Genomic DNA, 20,786 nt, shown 5'->3' with positions numbered 1-20,786 from the left:
CAAAATAATGATAGTACCCTGCTATGATTTTCCGTGCGCTGCGCTAAGAGCTTTCCGTACTTTACTTCACTAACCCCCTCAACTCTGGGAGAGTCATGACCCCATCCTCCAGATCAGGAAACTGAGGCCAAAAGAGGTGAAGCAATTTGCACAAGGTAACAGAGGGCTGCTGCTGCCCAACACCAGCCGTGGCACCCTGGAGCTGTGTGGCACGGCGTCCTGGCCAGGCCTGAGGGACCCCAGCCCCTGGGAGTCCACTGCCCTGCACATGCCTCGTCTTCATATACCAAAGGTGCAAGACAGGCTTCACACTGGAAGCAGAACTAGAGGAAATGAGCGTGCACCACACCTCGGCGATGCACACGAAACATCAGTGAGGGCTCCAGGCCCCTTTCAACCCTGGAGGATCACGAATCGAGTGACAAGTCTCCTGAGGCCATTAAATGTCTTTCCGCTCTGGGCCACATAAGATAAGTCCACTTGCTCATGTAAAGCCACTATTTTCTATGGGAAACTAGGAAAAAGTCAAACATGATCTGAGATACATTTAAGAGTCTTGTGGCATTTGAAAAAAATTATTGCTTATGGTGCTTACCTATTAAGATAATCAAATTCTTTCCACCAATTGAATAACAGCCACACACAAAGCAGTGGCCCACAGGCCACGGAACGCTCCAGCCCTAGGGCAGGGACTCAGAGCCGCCGGCTGCCCCTGGCATGCATCAGATGGACAATAACCAACTGCTTCTAGGCTGCGCCTTCCTCCAGGACGGCCTCCAACTGCCCCAGGCACCCACGAACCCGTGCACACCGGATGCACCCCGTCACCTCTGGAGGCCCGGCGTCCTTCCTCTTGTCACTTGATTGCCCAGGGCCTCGGGCACTACAAGACTCTCTGTGATGCCTCTGCCACCTGCACTGGACAAGGTGCTCTCTGCAGCTAATGGCAGGACTGCCAGAGAGCTGGATGGGGACCTTTAAACAAAAGGAGGAACCTGCCCTACAACACTGCAGGACCACATCAGGAGCCACTCAAGAACACCAGCGGGCGTCCTGCAGTGTAGACAAACTGCAGTCTCCAAGACAGACACTGTGACAGTGGCGAACTGAAGACGAAGTCCTCAAATGCCGTGACGGAGGCTCTGACTGTCCTCCTTCCTGCGGTTTCCCCCGAGCGGGCCCCTGCGCCTCTGCCTGTTCAACCCCCACCCCGGTCGGCCCCCAGCTTTTCCCGACGCCTCCCCGCTGCTCACCTGCTGTCATAGTGTCCACGTCCTTGGCTGCCAGCTCTTCCACGTCTGACCTCTTTCTCAGCTCGAACCTGCGGGACAAGCCTTCTCGGGGTTTCCACAATTCCTGGATCAAGAGGGGCTTCTCGTTGTCCCCAAACACCCGCAGGCATTCGGCCTGCCACTGCTGCCCGGAGTCGCCGGCCTGGCCCACCACGTCACACAGCACGTACTGGCTGGCGCACTCGGGGCTCAAGGCGTACCGCTCCAGGGCCTCTTTCACCAGCTCCTGGGCGCTGGACGTGCCGGTGGCCAGGACGCTCTTGTAGTGGGTGCCTGTGCAGACGCTGTCCCCGAACACCTTCAGGACCCCAGGGGCCGAAAGTTGGGTGGAGAGCTCTGCGGGGTCGTCGCTGGCACCCAGGCTGGAGAAGGTGGCATCCAGGTCGCGGTACTTGTAGCTCAGCGTCCGGGACAGCATGCTGGACAGCAGCTGACTCTGCCGCTTCAGCTTGCTCTTGGTGGGTGGAGACATGATGAAGTGGGTCCCATAAAACATGGTGGGCCAGTCTTCATAGACGAGGACTGAGGGCTGCGGCCAACGGCGGGGAAAAGGCCGTGTCCTGGGAGAAAAACATAAGATGGGTTAGCACTGACCATCAGGAGCAGCGAGAGCGACTGAGGCTCAGATCAATGCTAACAGACTCAATAGGCCACCCAGGCCCAGCACCCAGCAGAACCAGCAGACATGCCACCCTCGGCCAAGTCCCAACAGAGCCCCCGAGTAAGGAGCTGGCTGAGCTGGCAGGGACCGCAGGGGATAGAGCAGGTGTGAATGGGCTGAAACGCCCTTCAAGGAAAGCCATTACTAGAAAGTGTGATGAGGTCACCAAAAGGTAAGACATGCTCTGCTGTAGGGTTCCGGCTTCTGTAAGGTGCTGGGCACAACAACACAGCCAGGAAACAGTGACGGACAGCGTGGGTGTGAGCTGTCCTTGCAGAGCAGACTTTCAGCAGGGCTGGCTCAGTCTCATCGGAGGCAGCCCACCATCGATCATGTCGCACCCAAAGAAAAGTTATACACAACGGAGAGTGCGAAATGCCTTCTCCTTAAACTCCATTTCTCCTTCACCACAGCCTATAATATGGAAAATCCATCCCAAACACAGATGAAACTAGGAAAACAGGCAGAGTTGCAGCCACATTAACAGAGTAATAAGCGATCAGACATTCAAAATACAAACCCTCCCAAGGCTGCCTCTCGAGGACCGGACCAGTCCTGGCTTGGAGGAGCCACTTGCCGGGGATGGCAGCACTAGAATGTCCGCATGACCACCGTGGACACAGAAGGGCTCCTCCAGAACCGTGGAGGCATGCCTGGAATGTACGCATTCCACCCACCGCATCCAGCCTGGTATGGCAGCCCTGGCCAGGCCCGAGATGCAGAATGCTGGGGAAATGAGAAAACAGCTCTGGGACGCTTTGGTGTGGCAGAAAACCATAATTTTAGTGCACTTAGTGCTCCCAGGGCTGAGAGTTCTAAAGAGAGAGTTTATCAGGTTCCTTAAAGTTTATCAGGTTCCTCCTGTGGGAGCAGGAGGGCAGAGCAAAAGGAAGATGTCTCTGCTTCACAAAAATGAAGGCTTTACAAGTCCATGGAGGACCATAAAAAAACTGCACACATCTCCTGACTAATGCACCCCACTTCTGTGCTCATGTCCTCACCAGAGACAAAGGCAGACAGACCAAAGAAGAAAACTCCATTTTCACGAAGGATCTGGAAATGGTGGTGCCGTTCCCAGGGAGAGCAGCACTAAGCACCTGACACGGCGACGAACATCAGCACTAAACTCAGCTGAAGTCAGCGCCCTCGTCCTGACCCACTCAGGGCTCCACGGCCACCGCAAAAGCCTTTCTGGAAGTGAAGGTGGCTGCTTGGGGCAGGAGACAGCAACTAGGGAGCCCCCCAAAGAAAAGGACCCACACTGACCCCAAGGGACCCAAGCAGGGAAACTGCCCAGGCCTCTGACACCACCATCATGAACCGGGTTTCTTTATAGCTGTCCACCTGGGCTTCAGTCGCATTATCTCAGGTCTCCCACTCCATCCAGGGCTGTCATGAATTAAGGTTGAAAAGGAAACCTGCCACCAATTCTGCTAAAATAAGCCCCCCCGCCCCCGCTGGTCTGTCAGCCACCGTACATTCTCAGAGGACCCCAAACTCTTCAAAACGCTTCTGAGAGCTTCATGCACCGAAGACTGGGTTTTGAACACTAACATCTGCCCTTTGGGGGAGTGGGGGATGCTTCTCTGGTTCCTACAGCCTATTGCTTACACTTTACCCTGCAAAGCCTTTCATTGTGTAAGAGCCTTCTGAAGACTTGAACTTGCTTAAAACAGTCAAGTGCCCTAAGCAGAATGAGTGTACAAGGCTCTCCAGCCTTAGTAAGTCAAGCTATCAAGGAGGAGACACGTCAAAGGCTCTGTTTCTCCTCCCAAGGAATGTGCGACAAGTCTCCTCGTCAGATCTGAAGGAGCCCTGAGCTGGCTAGGGCCTCCCCTCTGGACCTGCCAGAGGCCTCGATTGAATTGACAACAGAAGCGGTTCAGAGTGCTCGCATGACAAGCACATGGGCTTGCGTTTGCACACCATACCAGCAGCTTCAGACTGCTGCCAATTTCAACCCCAGCCTTCTGCAAGTTACACAGCCCTGCCTCCGAAATTTCCAACCCGGGCCTCTCGGACCCCCACACACTCTCAGAGGACAACACTTCGCTTACTTGGCCTCCTTCAAGCACAGCCCCCAGGGTCCCCACCCAAACCCAAAGTGGACTGCAGTGCGGCCTCTGCCACCAGGCAGCTTGTGGCTCGGAAGCCTCTCCCTTTCAAGATGATGTCTGAATGTAAATTGAACTACGATGCTGAAAACTACGAAACCAGTGCTAAGCAGAAAAGTCAAAAGCCACAGAGTAAACAGAGAAGTTTAAAAGGCCCCCAGATACAATGGAGACATGAATCGCTACTATTCACGGTGGGGGACAGGGGGGATCCAGGTTCTGCAAGGTCTGAAGCTTAGACAATTCTGCTTTAATAAAAAAGAAACAGAAAATTACAAATGCACAGCTGCCAGGTCCCCTCCCAGGGCCTTGGAAATGAGGGGCCCTCTCTCCTCTTCAGCAATCTCTCGAGCTGGGTTCTAAGGCAAAGTTAGCAATATCACGAAGAGAGGGGAGAGCATGTAGGAGAGAATGTGATTCCTCCCTTTCCAGTAACTCCTTCCTAAGCCCCGGGAAGGCCCAGTAAACACAGGCCCTGGTCTATCTGATCTATCTGGTCAGGAAGCTTTTTTCTCCTTATGGTCACTCTCTCGGTGGCCATTTTCAGAGACTAACCAGGGACGGCGGGCACTTGTTCACGGCGCCTTCTGTCACAACCACAGAATGCAGAGTACGGCCTATTTGATAAAAAGTGACGGGTTTGTTTTTAGAAAGGGCAAGAGGGCAGGAATATCCTACAGAGCAGAGCGAGCCCTAGGTAACCAGATCCGTTTTTTGGGGAGCATGACCTGCCTTTTCTTTTTCTGCTTAATTCTCTCCTCATTCACACAAATGCTTGGGGGAACACGGGCTGAGGGTGTAGGACGCTTGTTGTGGAGAAGGTTCTTCTCTGGTTCTCAAGGAAGAGTCCAATTTCTGAGGAAAACAAGCTCAAGTCACACCAGCAAGGGCAGTGAGCGAGGTCAGTGCACGGCTGACAAAATGGGTGGAGGGACATGGCGTTCCAACACGGCAATGTGGAATCCATTACAATTTCCACCCGGAGAGGAAAGGAAGAGGGTAGGCTTGCAGGCTCTGCTTTATCCCCAGCGTCCATAAATCCTATCCTGACAGCTCCAGCCAGAGTGATGCTTTTAAATACAAAAATAATTTAATCAGATTTAATTCTGACAAGCTAGCCTCGAGAGGGGACTGACTTTTTCCGCCCATGGGATGAAGGACGGGCTGCTCTCTGGAATGCACGAGAGGTGGCCGGAGCTAACTGAAGACACCTGTAATCGCTGGCGACTTGGAAAATTCTTTTCGGCAATTCAGATTAACCAAACACTTGACAGGGCGCTGGTGGCTGAGCCGGCGGGACTGCAGCTCCGCCCCGGCCCCACCAACCGGCTCCCTGGTGGGAAATAAGCCACTTTCTTCTCCGGGGCCGCCGGGAGCTCCAGCTCAGCATATGTTTTCTTAGATGCAGTATCTGCCGAGGGGCTGCAAGTCGTACAGAAATAGCTGGGAGACAATGCTTTCAGCCGGCACACGAGTGGGGAAGGCGCTGCTGTGTGCACAGGAAAACCAAGGCGGGCTGTGGGCGGGGGGATGCCACACCAGCCCTGGAGGGATGGTGCGGACCCTGCGCCCTGCTCCCCCGCGGCTCCCGCGCTGCCAGAGCCCCCTCCAAGAGGACCACCCGGGAGACTGAGGCCCGGGGGACCCTGCAGGTGGGGGCCAGGCCCCGGGAATCGCAGGGGGCGCTGACCGCAGCCCACTCCCCGAAACCTGCAGGCTGGGCCTCCCTCGCCCGCACTCACCGGCCTTCGGGTCCCGCCCCCCGGGGCTGCGCCGGTGCCCCGAGAGCCGCCAGTTTCCATGGCAACCGGACAAGCCTGGCCTGGGCGGCCGAGGAGATGCCCCGTGCGGGCCCGGTTGTCCCAGCGCGCGCCCCGCGGCCTCTGCGCCCCGAAGCCCCGGCCGCCGCCGAGGGTCTCCCGCCTCCGCCGCCGCTCCTCGCGCACCCCGCACTCACCTCCGGCACAGCCCGCCGCCGCCGCCGCCGCGTTACCACGCGGCTCCCACACCCGCCGCCGGCCCGGGCCCGTGCCCGGGACCCGCGCGCGGCGCGGCGCCTCCTGCCGGCCGCGCAACGGACGGGGCGGGGTCTCGGGGGTGGGGCCACAGGGGGCGGGGCCACAGGGGGCGGGGCCGGCTACATGAAGAGCTGGGCAGTGCGCGGGCTCCTCCTGTGCCCACCAATGGACGTGAAGAGGCCTCGACGGGAGGGGCGGAGCCGGTGAGGGATTGGGCGGAGTGCCGGCGCCACCTGCCGGGCAATTAACGGGTGTGGCCGTGGCCTCGAAGGCAGAGGCGGAGTCTCCAGGGGAGGGCGGGGCTGTTGCGGAGAGGTGGGGCTATGCAGTTCAAGGGGCGGCACCTCTGCAGGAGGGGCGGGGCCAGGGTAAGCTCTGTGCCACGTGCTGACCTCAAATTCTAGGGGACTGGCGGGCTGTGTTTTGTCCCCACCTTCTAGTCCTGCGGTGGACAGGGACAAGGAAAGGCAAACACTGGAAGCAGGCGGCCTTATACATATGAACATCTCAGACACTGAAACAGGACAAGGGTGGTGGGTTCCGTCTCCCCTACCATCTGTCCCCTACCCAACAGCCAGAGGTTTAAATGACAAATCAGATCACAGCACTCTTCTGCTTAAAACCCGGCCAGGTCAGCTCTGGGGCTCTGGCCCAACCGCTCTCCTTGTGTAACTTGTTTTAAAAGAAACTCACGTCCTTAGAGCTCACTTTGGCACCAGCCCTCCGGCTGGGGTTTCCCTTTGGAGAAAGGCTGCTCACAGACAGAGCCTTTGTACCAGCTCCTCGTGGGCCAGACCTGTGAGATTTACCGGGCCTCCGGTAAGGAGATGCAGAATTCCAACGCTGGGAGTGGACCTCTTTGTTGACAGCTATCGGGGTATACACTTTTAGAGCAGTGACCCCAAATTTGTGCAGGAGTAAGTGGAGAGGAGGGAACAGACATTTATTGACCACCTACTGTATGCCAGACCCTACACTAGGGGCTTTACCTAGGTCATCTCATTTGAAGCTCACATCAACTCTGGTGAGGGAGATGTTGTTATGCCCACTTTTCAGATGAGGAAATAGAGGCTCAGAGAGGTCAGACAGCTAGAGGTAGAGCCAAGAATTGAGCCCAGGGCTGTGTGATTAAATAATACCCTATATAGGACTCTCCACATGTGAATACACAGGAACCTTTACAGGACTGTTTATACACATGTACAACCTCCCCCTACCCCGACCCTGAAGAGGGATACATCAGGGCCTGGGTTTAAACCTGTGTTTTCCCCCTAAGGTCTTCCCCGCCATGATCCAGTCCCACCTCCCACCCCTCCCTGCTCCCTCTTCAGCAGAGGTTGGCAAACTATGAAATCTGGGCCAAGACTGGGCTGCTGTGTTTTTGTAAATAAAGTTTTATTGGAACACAGTGACGCCCATTTGTGTACTATTGTCTACAACTGCTTTCATGCAACAGAGACTTTACTGCCCAGAAAGCCTAAAATATTCAGTGTCCGGCCCTTTGCAGAAAAACTTTGCTGACCCCTGCTCTTCAAGATCAAGTAATGCCAACTATTTGGTATTCCTACACTGTTTCACACCTCTGTATCTCTGCTCAGGTCATTCCCTCTGCCTTGAAACACCTTTCCCAGCTGTATTAGTCTGCTCAGGGGTCATAACAAAATACCACATACTGGGGGCTTAAACAGCAGAAATTTATTGTCCCACAGTTCTGGAAGCTAGAAGTCTGAGATCAAAGTGTCAGCAGGGTTGGTTTCTCCTGAGGCCTCTCCCTTTGGCGTGTAGATGGCCGTCTTCTCCCTGCGTCCTCACGTGGTCTTCCCTCTGTGCGTGTCTGTGTCCTCATCTCTTCTTATAAGGACAAAGTCATACTGGATTAGGGCCCACCCTAATGACCTCATTTTAACTTAATCACCTCTTTAAAGGCCGTATCTCCAAGTACTGTCACATTCTGAGGTACTGGGGGTTAGAGCTTCAACACATAAATTTTAGGGGAACACAGTTCAGTTCATAACACCAATCTTCATCACCTGGCCAATTTCTACTCATCCTTTGAGACTCAGATTAGGTATTATGTGGTAACCAACCTTCAAGGTGGTCCCCAGTGATTCACACCTTCTGGTTTTCAGGCCTCTGTGTAGTCCCCTCCCATGTTGAACAGGGCTGACCGGTGTGACCAACAAGATGTTGCCAAAATGACAGTGTGACCTCTGGAGCTAAATTATAAAAGACGTGGCTTCTACCCACACTCTCTCGGATCACTGGCTCGGGGGGAAGCCAGCAGGACACTCAAGCAGCCCCAGAGAGGTCCACATGGTGAGAAACCAAGGCCTCCCACCAACTCGCCATCCATGTGAGTGAGCCGTCCTGGATGCGGGACCTCCAGCCCCAGGAGCCCTCCGATGAATGCAGCCCTGACCAACATCCTGACTGCATCTGACGAGGAACCCCGAGCCAGCACCACCCAGCAAAGCCGCTCCCAAATTCCCAGCCCTTGGAAACTGTGTGAGATGATAGATGTTTACTACGGATTTAAGCCACTAAATTAGGGGGCAGTTTGTTACGTAGCAATAGATAACGAATACACCTTGTCCGGGAAGGCCTCCCTGACCCCCAGACTTGGCTCCTTGCCCCTCCTCTGTGGTCCCACAAACTTTTCTTTCTTATCTTTTTATTAACCGAGTCCACATTACCAAACTATGCTCCTTAAATGCAAACCAGATGTTACTCCTCGGCCTGCAATTCTCTAATAACTCCCTTTTGCACTTGGAATAAAGTAGGGCTTACAAAACCCTCCCCCACTGGCCCCTGCTGACCACTCCAAGCCCTCTCTCCCTCTATCGTGGAGCTCCAGCCCCACCCAACGCCTGTTTTCAAACACACTGAGCTCATTCTCTCCTCCAAAACCTCTCCCCTTGCTGTCTCCTCCTAAAACACTCCTCCTGTTGCGTGTGCATGCTGGCACCTTCCTCTCGTTAAAACCCAGCTCCACCACTGTCTCCCGACCGTTGAGCCACCCCTGCCGTCACTCTCTAGCTCATTACCCATTTTATTTAATTCATGGGCCTCTATCACTATTTATATGTTTGTGTATTTAACACACACTAGGATTTGTGCTCTGTAAAGGCAGGCGCCTTGTCTGTCTTGTTTACCACTGTCTGAGTAGGTGCACAATAAATATTTCTTAAATGAATAAACAAAGGAATGAATAGATTTCCACCCATCTCAGCTCTCATCCCCTCCCTCAACTGGAAGCTTCTCAAGGGCAAGGACTGGATTTTGTTCATCTTTGTATCCCAGCAGCCGGCCCAGGGGCAGGTCAGCAAAAGGCGTTGTTAAACTGTAGGATTGAATATCTGGAACTTCACAGGCCATAGCGGAGTGTTGCGCTGCCCTCCGTGGCCACCAGAGGGCGGCAGAGTCCTGGGACTCACTCAAGGAAAGGACCAAATAAGCCCGGAGGCAAAGTATCTGGTTAAGGTCCAAGCGCAGGTTCCCAGGGTATGGCCAGTCCACAGGCAGAGAGACTGGGCTCTTGGGGACCAGAAGAGAGGAAGTGCAGGTGGCAGCAGGCACAGGGACCATGTTAGATCCCAGCCTTCTTTTCACAGACTGTTACATCCGCATCACTAGAAGGGGCTGGCAAAACAAGTGATTTAATCCTGGAATTCCGTCCTGGATGAACTCAGCACCACAACCTATAAATAGCAGTGCTTCGGGTTTGCTCATTTCTTGTAGACTCATCAGCCCGAAACTCAGCAATTGTTATTTTTCTTCCCACATTGTATGCTAAGCAACTTTCAGTCAACAATTTAGTACCTCCTGGCACTGGTAATGTATGGGGTACCACAACTACAGAGTAACGTATCGGGTGCCAGGACTACAGAGTAATGTATGGGGTACTGAGACTGCAGAGTAACGTATAGGGTACCACGACTGCAGAGTAATGTATGGGGTACCAAGACTGCAGAGTAACCTATAGGGTACCAAGACTGCAGAGTAACCTATAGGGTACCATGACTGCAGAGTAATGTATGGAGTACTAGGATTACAGAGTAACGTATGGGGTACCAGGACTGCAGAGTAACCTATGAGGTACCAGGACTGCACAGTAATATATGGGGTACCAGGACTGCAGAGTAACGTATGGGGTACCAGTATTTGAATATTCTTCAGTCTGAAGTTTATACATATATTTTGATGTTGATATCCAATAGGCAATTGGCTTAGGGATCTGTAGCTCAGGTGAGATATTTAATTGGAAAATGTTGATTCAAAATCATTAGCACGTAGATAGGAAATGAAGCTGGGGCGGCAGACGTGTTCAACTGAAACAAAGGTTTCAGTACCATTAAAATAGATCATGTCAAATTACTTTGCTCTTGAGTGTTTGCTCTGTTGCAAAGAATCTTGAATCACATTTACTTAACTTTCAAAGATTTTAGGCTGGATGGGACTTAAGAAACCATCTACTCCAGTGGTTATTACACTATTCACGTGGTGAAGCCTCTGGAAATTCTCATGCTCTTGGGACTGGGAGCATGTTGAAAAGCTGTACTTCAATCCACGGAGGAGTTAGGATCAATTTCATTAGCTAAAAATATGACCATGAGACATAGTCACAACATAAAAACACAAACATGAGCACACGTAGCCTCAAGAAAACACACTGCTGAACCAAGTATGCTTGGTTGGGTCTGACATTTCCATTAATATCAATTTTTTGTTTGTTTACTTGATTTGTCACTTGTGAACACTTGTTAGAAGGTACCACATGGTTTATGATGTAGGTACGAGAAAAATAAACTAAAATAATTAAGATTGAGAAAATACCATGTATTAATTTTTTTTACTGAGAAGTGGGCACAAGGGCCATTTTTCAAATTTGGAGTGCAAGAGCTTGGTCCAGCTGGAGACTTCTTTCTAGCACCCAAGAAAGAAATGTGTGATAGCCCCTAATTTAACCGATGTCTGCACTGCTGTGGAACTGAAGCCAAGAGAGGCTGATGGACTTGTCCGAGATCACAAAATTTGACTAATACCATTACTTCTCCCTTGTAAAATCACATTCAAAAATACATGCAAGCAGGCTAGGCAGCGAAAATTAACAGTGATTATTTCCGGCCACGGGGTTTGTGGCAGATTGTAATATCCAGAGAGAGCCACATCAATCAGATTCCACCCCACATGCTCTTCTTACACTGTGACGTGGACACCCCTCCATCGGGTGGTGGGGAGGAGGTCTGCACTCCCCCCTTGATCTCGGGAGGACCTTTTTAGCTGCGTAGAAGTGACGATGCATGACTTCCAAGGCTAGGTCATAAAAGACATTGTGTCTCCCGCCTGGCTAGCTCTTTCTCCTGGGACCCAACCACATGATGTAAGGAAGCCCAGGCCACATGGGGAAGTCGCCTGTAGGCATGTACTAAGCATATCTTTTTTCTGATGTCTTGACTTCTGGGGCCTTACTGACCATGGGAGACTGCCCCTGCCACGGTTAGCCAACCCCTAGAGATAGCAAACAATTCACCTGTGAGCACACCTGTCATATGCAAACCAACCAACCTGGAGCCCATCCCTCCCCCACTCCTCAGTCAAGCTTTCACACTCCGGGCCACTATCCCCCTGCCCTAATCAGCCTGGACCAGGTACCTCACAACTAGGGACAGCCCCTCTGCCCCAGAGCCCACCGAAATTATTCAAACTAGCCGATCCTAAGCTTGCTCACCCTGCCTTGCCCATTTGCTCCCATGGAAACCACAATAAAGGCTCCTGCCCACAGTTCCCCCCGCCCCTGCCTCCTGGCCCACCCTGGTGCTTCCCCATGTGGCCCTGCAGGGCATGGTGTGGCATGGCATGCCACAGTTCCCTCCTCTTGGGAACTGTGAGTAAAAAACTGTCTTTTCAATGGCAATCATCCCTTGATCTGTTGGCCTCACCACACTTGAGTAATAATAAAACCTACATTTTAAAACAGGGGGTTTGGCCAACCCCGCCTGTGAGGGCCCCAGCCAGCTACCAGTGTCAACCACCTGACATGTGAGTAACGTGCCTTCAGATGATCCTCCAGCTGAGGCCCACACTCCGAATTTGTGACCGACAGGAGCTGAGGGAGACATTGATGACTGTCGTTGTTTTAAGCCACTATATTTTAGGATAATTTATTACACAGCAATAGACAACTAAGACAGAATTTTAAATTATTTTATACTTTTCTAAATCTCCCAAGTTTTCTATAATGAACAGAGATTCTTTTATAAAAAGAATGGACAAATGTTCTTTCTAGAAAGACAACTGGGCAAGAGGGAGGCATCTTGAATTTTTATTTGTTGAAGTTCTTTCTATGCCACTGGAAACAATAACATTCACCGGCAGGATTATTCTTCTTAATACAAAGGTTTATCAAATACTGTGTTAACACAAAATAGCAATTTCACAAACACAGAAGGGGTCCAATGCCAACAGGACATTTTTTTAAAAGTCACACCGCAAATGCCGTTCTCAAACATTGTGGACATGACAGGTCCCTAACAGCGGGTATGAAAGGCCTTCAGAGCTCCCGTCTCCCCCAGGAACAGCTGTAACAAGCAGCAGGAGTGGACCTGCATGGACGTGGACAGATGCCTAGTGAAGCCCGGCGGTGTGAACGGGACTGGCGGGCGACTCGTCCGCAGAGTCCAAGCCTGAAATCTGAAATTGCTTACGAGGCAGAGGAGCTCTTCTGAAATTGGGTCAGCTCCTTTCTCGAATGGATTCCCTCTCTCCCTCCTGCCTTCCCAACCCTGCCTGAACTAATGCCGACACACAGCCAGGTGTGCTGCCCATCCCAGGTCTCTATGACCATCCAGCCCCAAAGGCCCCAGAACATGGGGCCACCACCAGGACGAGAGACGCAAAACTCTGGGCCTGTGTTCCTCTCAGCGGGGTCAGAGTTCTGAGTAACCAGATCCTCAGAGGCTATGAATTTCTTTCTCCTTAACTGTCCCCATGTGGCCTTGGGCCACCCAGGCCCCCAAGGGATAGCACCATGCTGACCCCCACCAATCAACAGGCACTCAGCACCTAGCACCAATGCTCATGGCTTTCCAGGAGACCACCAAGAGTGGTTTCCAGAACTGAGGGCTCAGACCCACTTGTGGGTCATAAAATCAATTTAACGGATTGCAACCAGCAGCTTGAAAAAAATGACATAGGATAGGATGGATAGGATAGGATGGATAGGGTAAGGTGGACAGGGTAGGAGGGACAGGGTAGGAGGGACAGGGTAGGAGGGAAGGGTAGGAGGGACAGGGTAGGAGGGACACGGTAGAAGGGAAGGGTAGGAGGGACAGGGTAGGAGGGAGAGGGTAGGAGGGACGGGGTAGGAGGGGTGGGGTAGGAGGGACAGGGTAGGAGGGACAGGTAGGAGGGACAGGGTAGGAGGGAGAGGGTAGGAGGGACAGGGTAGGAGGGAGAGGGTAGGAGGGACAGGTAGGAGGGACAGGGTAGGAGGGACAGGGTAGGAGGGACAGGGAGAGGTAGGAAGTATCACAGTGCATCACACAAGCAGGTTCTGTTTTGGTGCCGGATGTATAAACTGGAATCACAGTGTACAGTGTATTTCTTATAATGGGTATTAATCAAAAAGGTTTGGAAAACGCTGACATCTGGGATAAACGGAGGAGCACAGCTGACCCATGCACCCTGCAGCTGATCCCACGTGATGGAGCGGGCCAACCCTGTGACGCACAGGTAGCCCTCCCCGTGGGGCCACTGGCCGCAGCTGGGATGTGGCACCTCCCCTCCTAACACCACAACGAGGTGCAAGTCGTTTGAAAGCCCATCAGGAAGAGAAGGCTGCCAAGAGAAGGCTGTCAGGACATGGGCAGGGAGGGCGTGTGGGCAGAGGTTCCATGTGGACCTGTGATGACCAGTCACAGCTGTGCCCAGCCCAGCAGATCCCAAATCCTCACCCCAAAACTTCAGGTGGGCACAAACGGTCACTCATCTATGTCCAGATCCATAACGCTTTTTAAAAAATATTGCCTTATTAAGATATTTAAATGCCCATTTATCTTGAGGGTGCTGGTGGGGAAAGCCCTCTGCACAGATATGAACCCCACAGGACACAGCCCGCAGCCTCTCCCTGCCCAGTCGACCCCAACAACAAGGGCAGCCCCAGAGCTCAGGGCCCTGGGGCTGCAGGCCCTGCGGGAGGCGTTGGGCACAAGTGTCCTTGCCCACCGGAGAGAGTCCAGCCCCCGCCAGTGCCCTGAGGTGGCAGAAGCAGACAAAACCAGCATGTTCATCCTCAGACCCCTCAAGGCTTAGGCAAAACTGACCGAGTCCAGAAATTCAGCAGCCAAGAGATGTGGTTGCTAAAGTCAGGAGCAACGGGGCCCTGGAAGGAGGTTAAGGAGATGCCGTCCCTGCTGCCCCAGAGCTCAGCTCTCAGGGAGCAGGGCAGCCCAGGGCCTGGACGGAGGAAGGATGAGATCCCAAGGACCATGACTTGGATTCCAGGCCTTGCCCTGCACGGCTGAACGGCTTTGGACAAGTCACTTAGCCTTTCTGAGCAGCCTCAGTTTCCCCATGTAATATGGAAACAATAATTTCACCTTGCCAGGTTTTGCTGGGAGAAACATATGAGAACAGGGTGTGAACACGTACACGTTCGTAGTTGTGCGCATATTACCTCATACTAGTTATACCTGTTATACTATACTACTATGGTAAACTAGCTCTCCAAAATATTGAACTCTGACTCATAGCCTTTGCCTATTTCCCTGGTGTAAATATCCCCACCACATATCACACCAATGGTTTAACGACTCACCGAGCTCCTGAATGTTTACCAGCTGGTGTCCAGGCCCACAGCATGTAGATCATCGACCGCCTCGACGACTTCTCATCTCCCACCAGAGGTGGACAGCACCACACAGGATGAGGGCCCGCACAGCTCTCCACAGCAGTGTCCCCTCCACAACCCCCGCCTCCTTGTCTGCCGCCCCCCAGACCACCTGAAAAACAGGCACGTGGCTCCCTCGCTCCCCCTCACGCCTCGCGCTGGGGCTGACTGCTCTGAATCCTCCAGGTAAACCAGCTCTTTGGCAGTGCCCAGGCAGTAGGTCCCTGGATGCCAGGACCCCCAGGGATGGGGACAGTGGCCAACTGTAGGGAACGATCAGTCCAATGGCAGCAGGGAGAATGACAGCCATGACTTGGGGGCACAGACAACACGAGGCAAGTTTCTCCTAACTTCTTAACGTGGCCTAAAGAAAAATGCGCTCAATGTCGGGGGAAACTTTATGTTGAAAGATCCTCATCACAGATATAGATACAGATAAATATCCTGAATTAAACAATGGGTAAATAAATTGTGGTACATCCACTCAATGTAGACTTTCAAAATAATGTTTACAAAGGGCTTAAAATAATGAGGAAAAATGCGTAAAAAGTAAAAAAAGGAAAAATAATATAAAAGTGTAAACCAAAGTCAAAAACTACACGTATTTAAGAACACAAACTCCCTTCCAGTCACCCGGATCTGCACTCCCTCAGCCTACGGATGGGCCTCGACGAGCCTCGGGGTACCTCTGCAGAGGCCACCCTGGCCCTTCCCACTGCACAGACCTTGCCTGTTTCTCCCACGCCCTGCCTCATTCATCCTCTGATTCCAGGACTGGCTACAGTCAGCCACAGAGCTTCCACGCTGTGGACCCCCTCGGGGCATAGACAGGCTCACTACAAACCTGAGTTGGGAAACACAAACCCCGGAGCCTCCTGTTAGCACCCCGCTTCATCTTCCCAGGTTCAGAGTCCCCGAGAGGAAAGGCCAGGGCAGGGTCCACAGACCACGCTTGTGGATTTGCCTCTTTCCGATCCCGGATGCAGAGGGGCCGACACTCACACGAGGCTCCCTAGGCAAGCCTTCCCAACCTCAGAAGAGGACGGGGGTGGGGCCAAGCCAAGACCAAGCTCACCCTCCGCTCCTTCCACAAATTTGTGTGAGCACCTGCCGAGGGCTGGGCACTGGGCAGTGACAGCAATCAACACAGACACGGTGCCCACCCTCAACAACGAGGGGGTCACCCAGACCACTGCTCACATCCCCCCACCTCCAGGTCCTGCCCAGGTCTCTAGGTTCGGCTGACATGGGGATAGTCTTGGTCTATGGTAACCATCGATGGAGGTTACCAACTACAATAAGAGGAAAACTCGAGATCAATGGTTTCCAACAGCATTTGGTCTGCGCCCCAGGGATCCCCAAGGCCCTTTCAAGGGGTTCATGAAGTCAAACTATTTTCATAACACCACTGTGACATTATTTGCCTTTTTCCCTCTCATGCTCTCATACGTGAACAGCAAAGCTTTCCAGAGGCTGCACGATGGGCGACGCCACAACAGGCTGACTGTGAAAGCAGACAGGAGAACCCACTCGTCTCCCATTAAGCCAGACATTCCAGAGATTTGCAAAAACATAAAACGAGGCCACTCTTCCCCCTACGTCTTTTCTCGTTTGGAAAAATAAAGTTATTTTTAATAGAAAAATATGTTACTTATGTTAACATGTTGTGAGTTTATCTTTAAATGAATTAATAGGCATTTTAGAATACTGTCAGTTTTAATTTCGAGTATGATGAACGTTAATAGATATAGTCCATAAACAAAAGTTCTTTGGTATCCTCAGTAATTTTTAAGAGTCCAAAGGGGTTCCAAGACCAAAAAGTTTGAGAACCACGGACCTACCAGCGTTGTCCAATAGAACTTCCTGCGATGATGGAAATGGTCCATATCTGTGCTGTCCAAAAAGGCAGCCACTGGCCCCGTGTGGCTATTGAGCATTTACAATGTGGCTAGGGTGACTGAGGCACTGAATTTTTATTCTTATTTAATTTTAATTGACTTCAATTTAAAAGCCACCTGCAGCTAACAGCCACCACACTGGACAACATTCCTCTAGATGCTACCTGGTGAGTCTCTGTCCATTTGGGCTGCTGTGTTTTTATCTTCCCTACGTGGTGTCTATCAGAGGCATCTGTGCATGGAGGAGGGTCTCAGCGTTGCTCCTGGGAGGAGCTGGGTCCACAGCTCTCTGCTATCCTAAGGGCCCTCTCCTCAAGGGGGGAGGGATCTGCCATGCTGGCTTTGTGCCCACCCCTCGCATGCACAACTTGGAAATGCACCAGCAGCTTACAATTGGCTAAGTCACACCACTGACTCCTTTCACAGCTGATCAGATGAAAGCCCAGAGAGAAGTAATCTGCCCGAAGTCACACAGCAAGTGAGAAGCAGAGAAGCAGGACTCACGTCTCCTGGTTGCTGCCACGAACCTTTTCCAAGATACCCCAAAGCCTCCCGCTTCCGTGCCAATCAAGCCTGGCCCTACGGACACTGGAACCAAGGAGCCACAAGTATAGGCAGCTGTGCACAGGACGAGCATCCGCTGAGACCTGTGGCTTGGAGCCTTTTAAAGGGACATTCCAGTTCCTGCAGCTAGCATTAGCATCAGGCCAGAGAATGTACTCAGAGTAAACACAGCTCCTCCAGCCACCCTGCCACTAGGAGCCATCTGGCTACACGTTCTCCCGAATGATGGTCCTCTGAAAGCCGGGGGGAACCTCTGCCAGACGGGTATGGCCCTGTCCAACACTGGCCTGAACCTGGGACCATTTAAGCCTCACACCTTTGGTATAACCCTCAGAGCACATGAACCGGCTGACGCAGAAATGTGGAGCCCCCATCATTTCAACTGCTCATATCTGTGGGCTGAGAACCCCGAAATGCAGTTGGTTTAGGAAACAGCACAGTGGGGGGAGAGCACACATCTGCCACTTACCAGCTGTGTGCCCTTGGACAATTTCTTAACCTCTCTGAGCCTTAAGTCTCCAAATCAGTAAAACGGGATCATACCTAACGCACAGAGTGATTGTAAAGATGATATAAATCCCACAGGGCTTGAGACAGTGCCCAATTTAAGGAATGGCCTTGTGTATAAACACAGGCTGCTCGGGGGGCAGGGGGCTAGTACTGTAGATCTAGGACACCAAGTGAAAAAGAGTGCGAAGCAAGAGCAGTCTTAGGTCCTGGCCCCGACACACATTCTGGCCTCTGGCGGCTGACTCGGGAACTCACCACTCACGGGCAGGGCACGGCCTCACAGTAGATGAGCTCCGGGCCGGGGCTTCCAGAACCAGTGTCCAAACCCCCAGGGAACTTGCTAGAAGTTCAGACTCCAGAGTCCTTCGTGACCTACTGGCTCACCATTCCTGGGCAGGGAGCTGGGATCTCTGGTTTAGCAACCCCCTTCGGTGGTTCTCTGGCCAAACCCAGGGTTAAGAACACGGCTCCGGCTCCAACTCCCTCCGGCAGAGACGTGGCCTCCGCCCTGCAGTTAATAAGAGAGACGGGTTCCGTGCGCTGATCGCAATCTCCATTTTACAGAGGAGGAAACTGAAGCACAGAGCAGACGAGGGACTTGCCCGAGGGTCTTCATGCTGGCCAGCATAGGGCTGGACTTGGATCAGGTCTGACCGGCTGCAGATTCCAGACTCCTGAGAGGAAGTTTCCGAGCATCTTGGTGACAGGCTGACCCCAAACAAGGACCCTCCAGAAATGGTTTGTTCTCGCTGACATCACATCCCTGGCAATCCTGGCCGGGCTTTGTTGGGGGGCACAGTCGGGAAGATGTGGGGCAGCAATGTGCTGGGCCTGGTGGCACAGGCTTGCCAACCGTGCGCACCTCTTCCCAATGAGTCTTCAGTGATGTCACTGGTGGCATACTGGCAAATGCTGCACACTAGGGTTTGGTTTTTTTAATCACTAAAATTTTTGAGCTGGCTTTCCTCCCTGGGGGAAAGACTTGGGGGCAGTGGGTTTCCTTGGAAGCACCAGATCTGGCCAAGGGACACAACAGTTGGGGGTTAGATAGTCCTGGCTTCAAAGTTTTACTCTGCTGATTAGAAACTGGGTGCCCTTGGAAAGTCGCCAAACCTCTCCGTGCTTTGGCTTCCTGCTTTGTAAAATCAGCTAGTAATCCTCACCCTGCAGGGGGCTGTGTCAATAAATGGCTAGAGCATTTATAAAGCCACTCACATAGAGATTGGCCCCCAGGAGGTGCGCCCCACAGGTAAGCCTCTGCCTCCCCCGGCTTCCTGCTCCTTCCCCTCTCACCTGCTGCGCACCACACCTGGGAAGACCCTGTGTCTGTGGGCTCATATGGACGTGGCTGCCGGGATTTCCACAGGCCCTTTCAGGACCCCACGATGCTGTTCCCAGAGCCTGCATTTCAGCATCCGGTTACACAGTATGTGGCGGCAAATTAGACAAGGGCCTTTTTGACCAGCCCTCGAGACCCCTGTCCCAGCCCTCTGAGCTCTCCCTGCCCCTCTGAACACCTGCAGTGCAGGAAGCCAACCTAGCTGTCCCCGCCCCCCTTCCTGGTGGAGGCCTGAGCCCAGATGCTGGGGCTCGAGCAGAGCTGTGGGAAACATTCAGAACACCTCAGTCTTTGCAGATGGATATGGAAAAGAGAGCTTGGAGCTGAAAATCCCAGAAAACCCTGGCTTGCAACCGTTCTCATGAGCTTTCAGTACGTTCTGAACCAACCCCTGCGGGGGCCCCCATCCACAACCAAGGGAGCTTTAGACCTGCGGTCCAGGCCCACTTGCTATTCCCATCTCTGCATCCTCCCCGCCCCCAGGGCTTTCCTAGGATTCTTCCCCTGCCTGAGTCCAACGCCGATGAAGAAGGACGCTCGGCCCTGCTCCTACCGTACGTGCAATTTCCCATCAAGAGAGAAAAGCAGCTCTGGTCTATGATATTGATTTAAATCCCTCCCTGGGCTGGGAGGTTCCTGGCCCCTGGGATGGCCCTGGGCCGGCTCTGCTCTGAGCCTTTCAGGGAAGTCCTGGCAGCTGGCAGACAGGCCTCCCTCCACCAGCAAGCACGCCTGCTCTGGCTTGCCTTGACCTCACCAATGGACTAACAAAGCAGGTTGTCAACTCCAGGCCTGCCCACCAGCACGGCTGTGCATCAGGGGGCGCGTTGCTGGAGTGTGAGCCTGCTGAGTGGCCCTCCGCCCCCCCCAGCTCCTGCCTTCATCTCTAACCTCTCTCATCAGCTCCCACCCCTCATCCCGCCCAGCCAGTGCCCACCTAACTCAGGAGCAGTGGCCGAAGTGTCCAGAATGTCAAACAGGCCAGTCTGCTCCCGACTCCCCCCTGGGGGACCCTGGGGGCATGACAGTCGCTTTGCTGGGTCATCCTGGCACATGACGGCCTCAATGGACAGGAAGAGGGAGCTGGCAGCTGAATTTCCAGTGTCGTGCCCCTCCACCCCACACGCCCAGCACACAGCCTAGATGCTCCTGCGGCAGGGCCTTACCTACAGCAGAGACTGGCCTGAGGAACGTCTCTCCCTTTCCTGCACTGTTGGTGATAGATTTGGAGGAGGTCCAGGGTCTGGGCTTGGAGGAAATGGAATCCTAGGAAACTCGCTTTCAGAATGACGCTGGGGAAGAGAGAGGGTTCATGGGAAGCATGTCCTGAATGAAGTGAGGGGAGGGAATGTGGTCAAGATCCTACAGAACACCCTCCAGTGTCCTCACCAGCCTGTCCACAGTCAGAAATTCCACCACTAGTGATTCATTCCTTTGGGCAGCATGGGCTTTCTGACACCCCTGGAAGAATGTCATCCTCAGTATCAGGGGTTATTTTCCAAG

At 53.0% G+C, this 20,786-nt stretch overlaps 1 protein-coding gene across 1 annotated transcript in view; it reads right to left on the bottom strand.

Moving 5' to 3' along the window:
- Positions 1–1,844, bottom strand: part of RADIL (Rap associating with DIL domain) — a 70,819-nt gene extending 68,975 nt beyond the window's left edge. Inside the window, 1 exon segment of the mRNA XM_058569376.1 lies at positions 1,254–1,844. Coding sequence (XP_058425359.1) covers positions 1,254–1,788 — 535 coding nt within the window. The 5' untranslated portion in view covers positions 1,789–1,844.
- Positions 1,845–20,786: the final 18,942 nt, after the last annotated feature.

The sequence above is a fragment of the Diceros bicornis genome, chromosome 26 (genome assembly GCF_020826845.1).
Source record: "Diceros bicornis minor isolate mBicDic1 chromosome 26, mDicBic1.mat.cur, whole genome shotgun sequence".
NCBI classification, from domain to species: domain Eukaryota; kingdom Metazoa; phylum Chordata; class Mammalia; order Perissodactyla; family Rhinocerotidae; genus Diceros; species Diceros bicornis.
The sequence above is the reverse complement of the archived record's forward strand: the minus strand, read 5'-3'. Positions and strand labels throughout refer to the sequence as shown.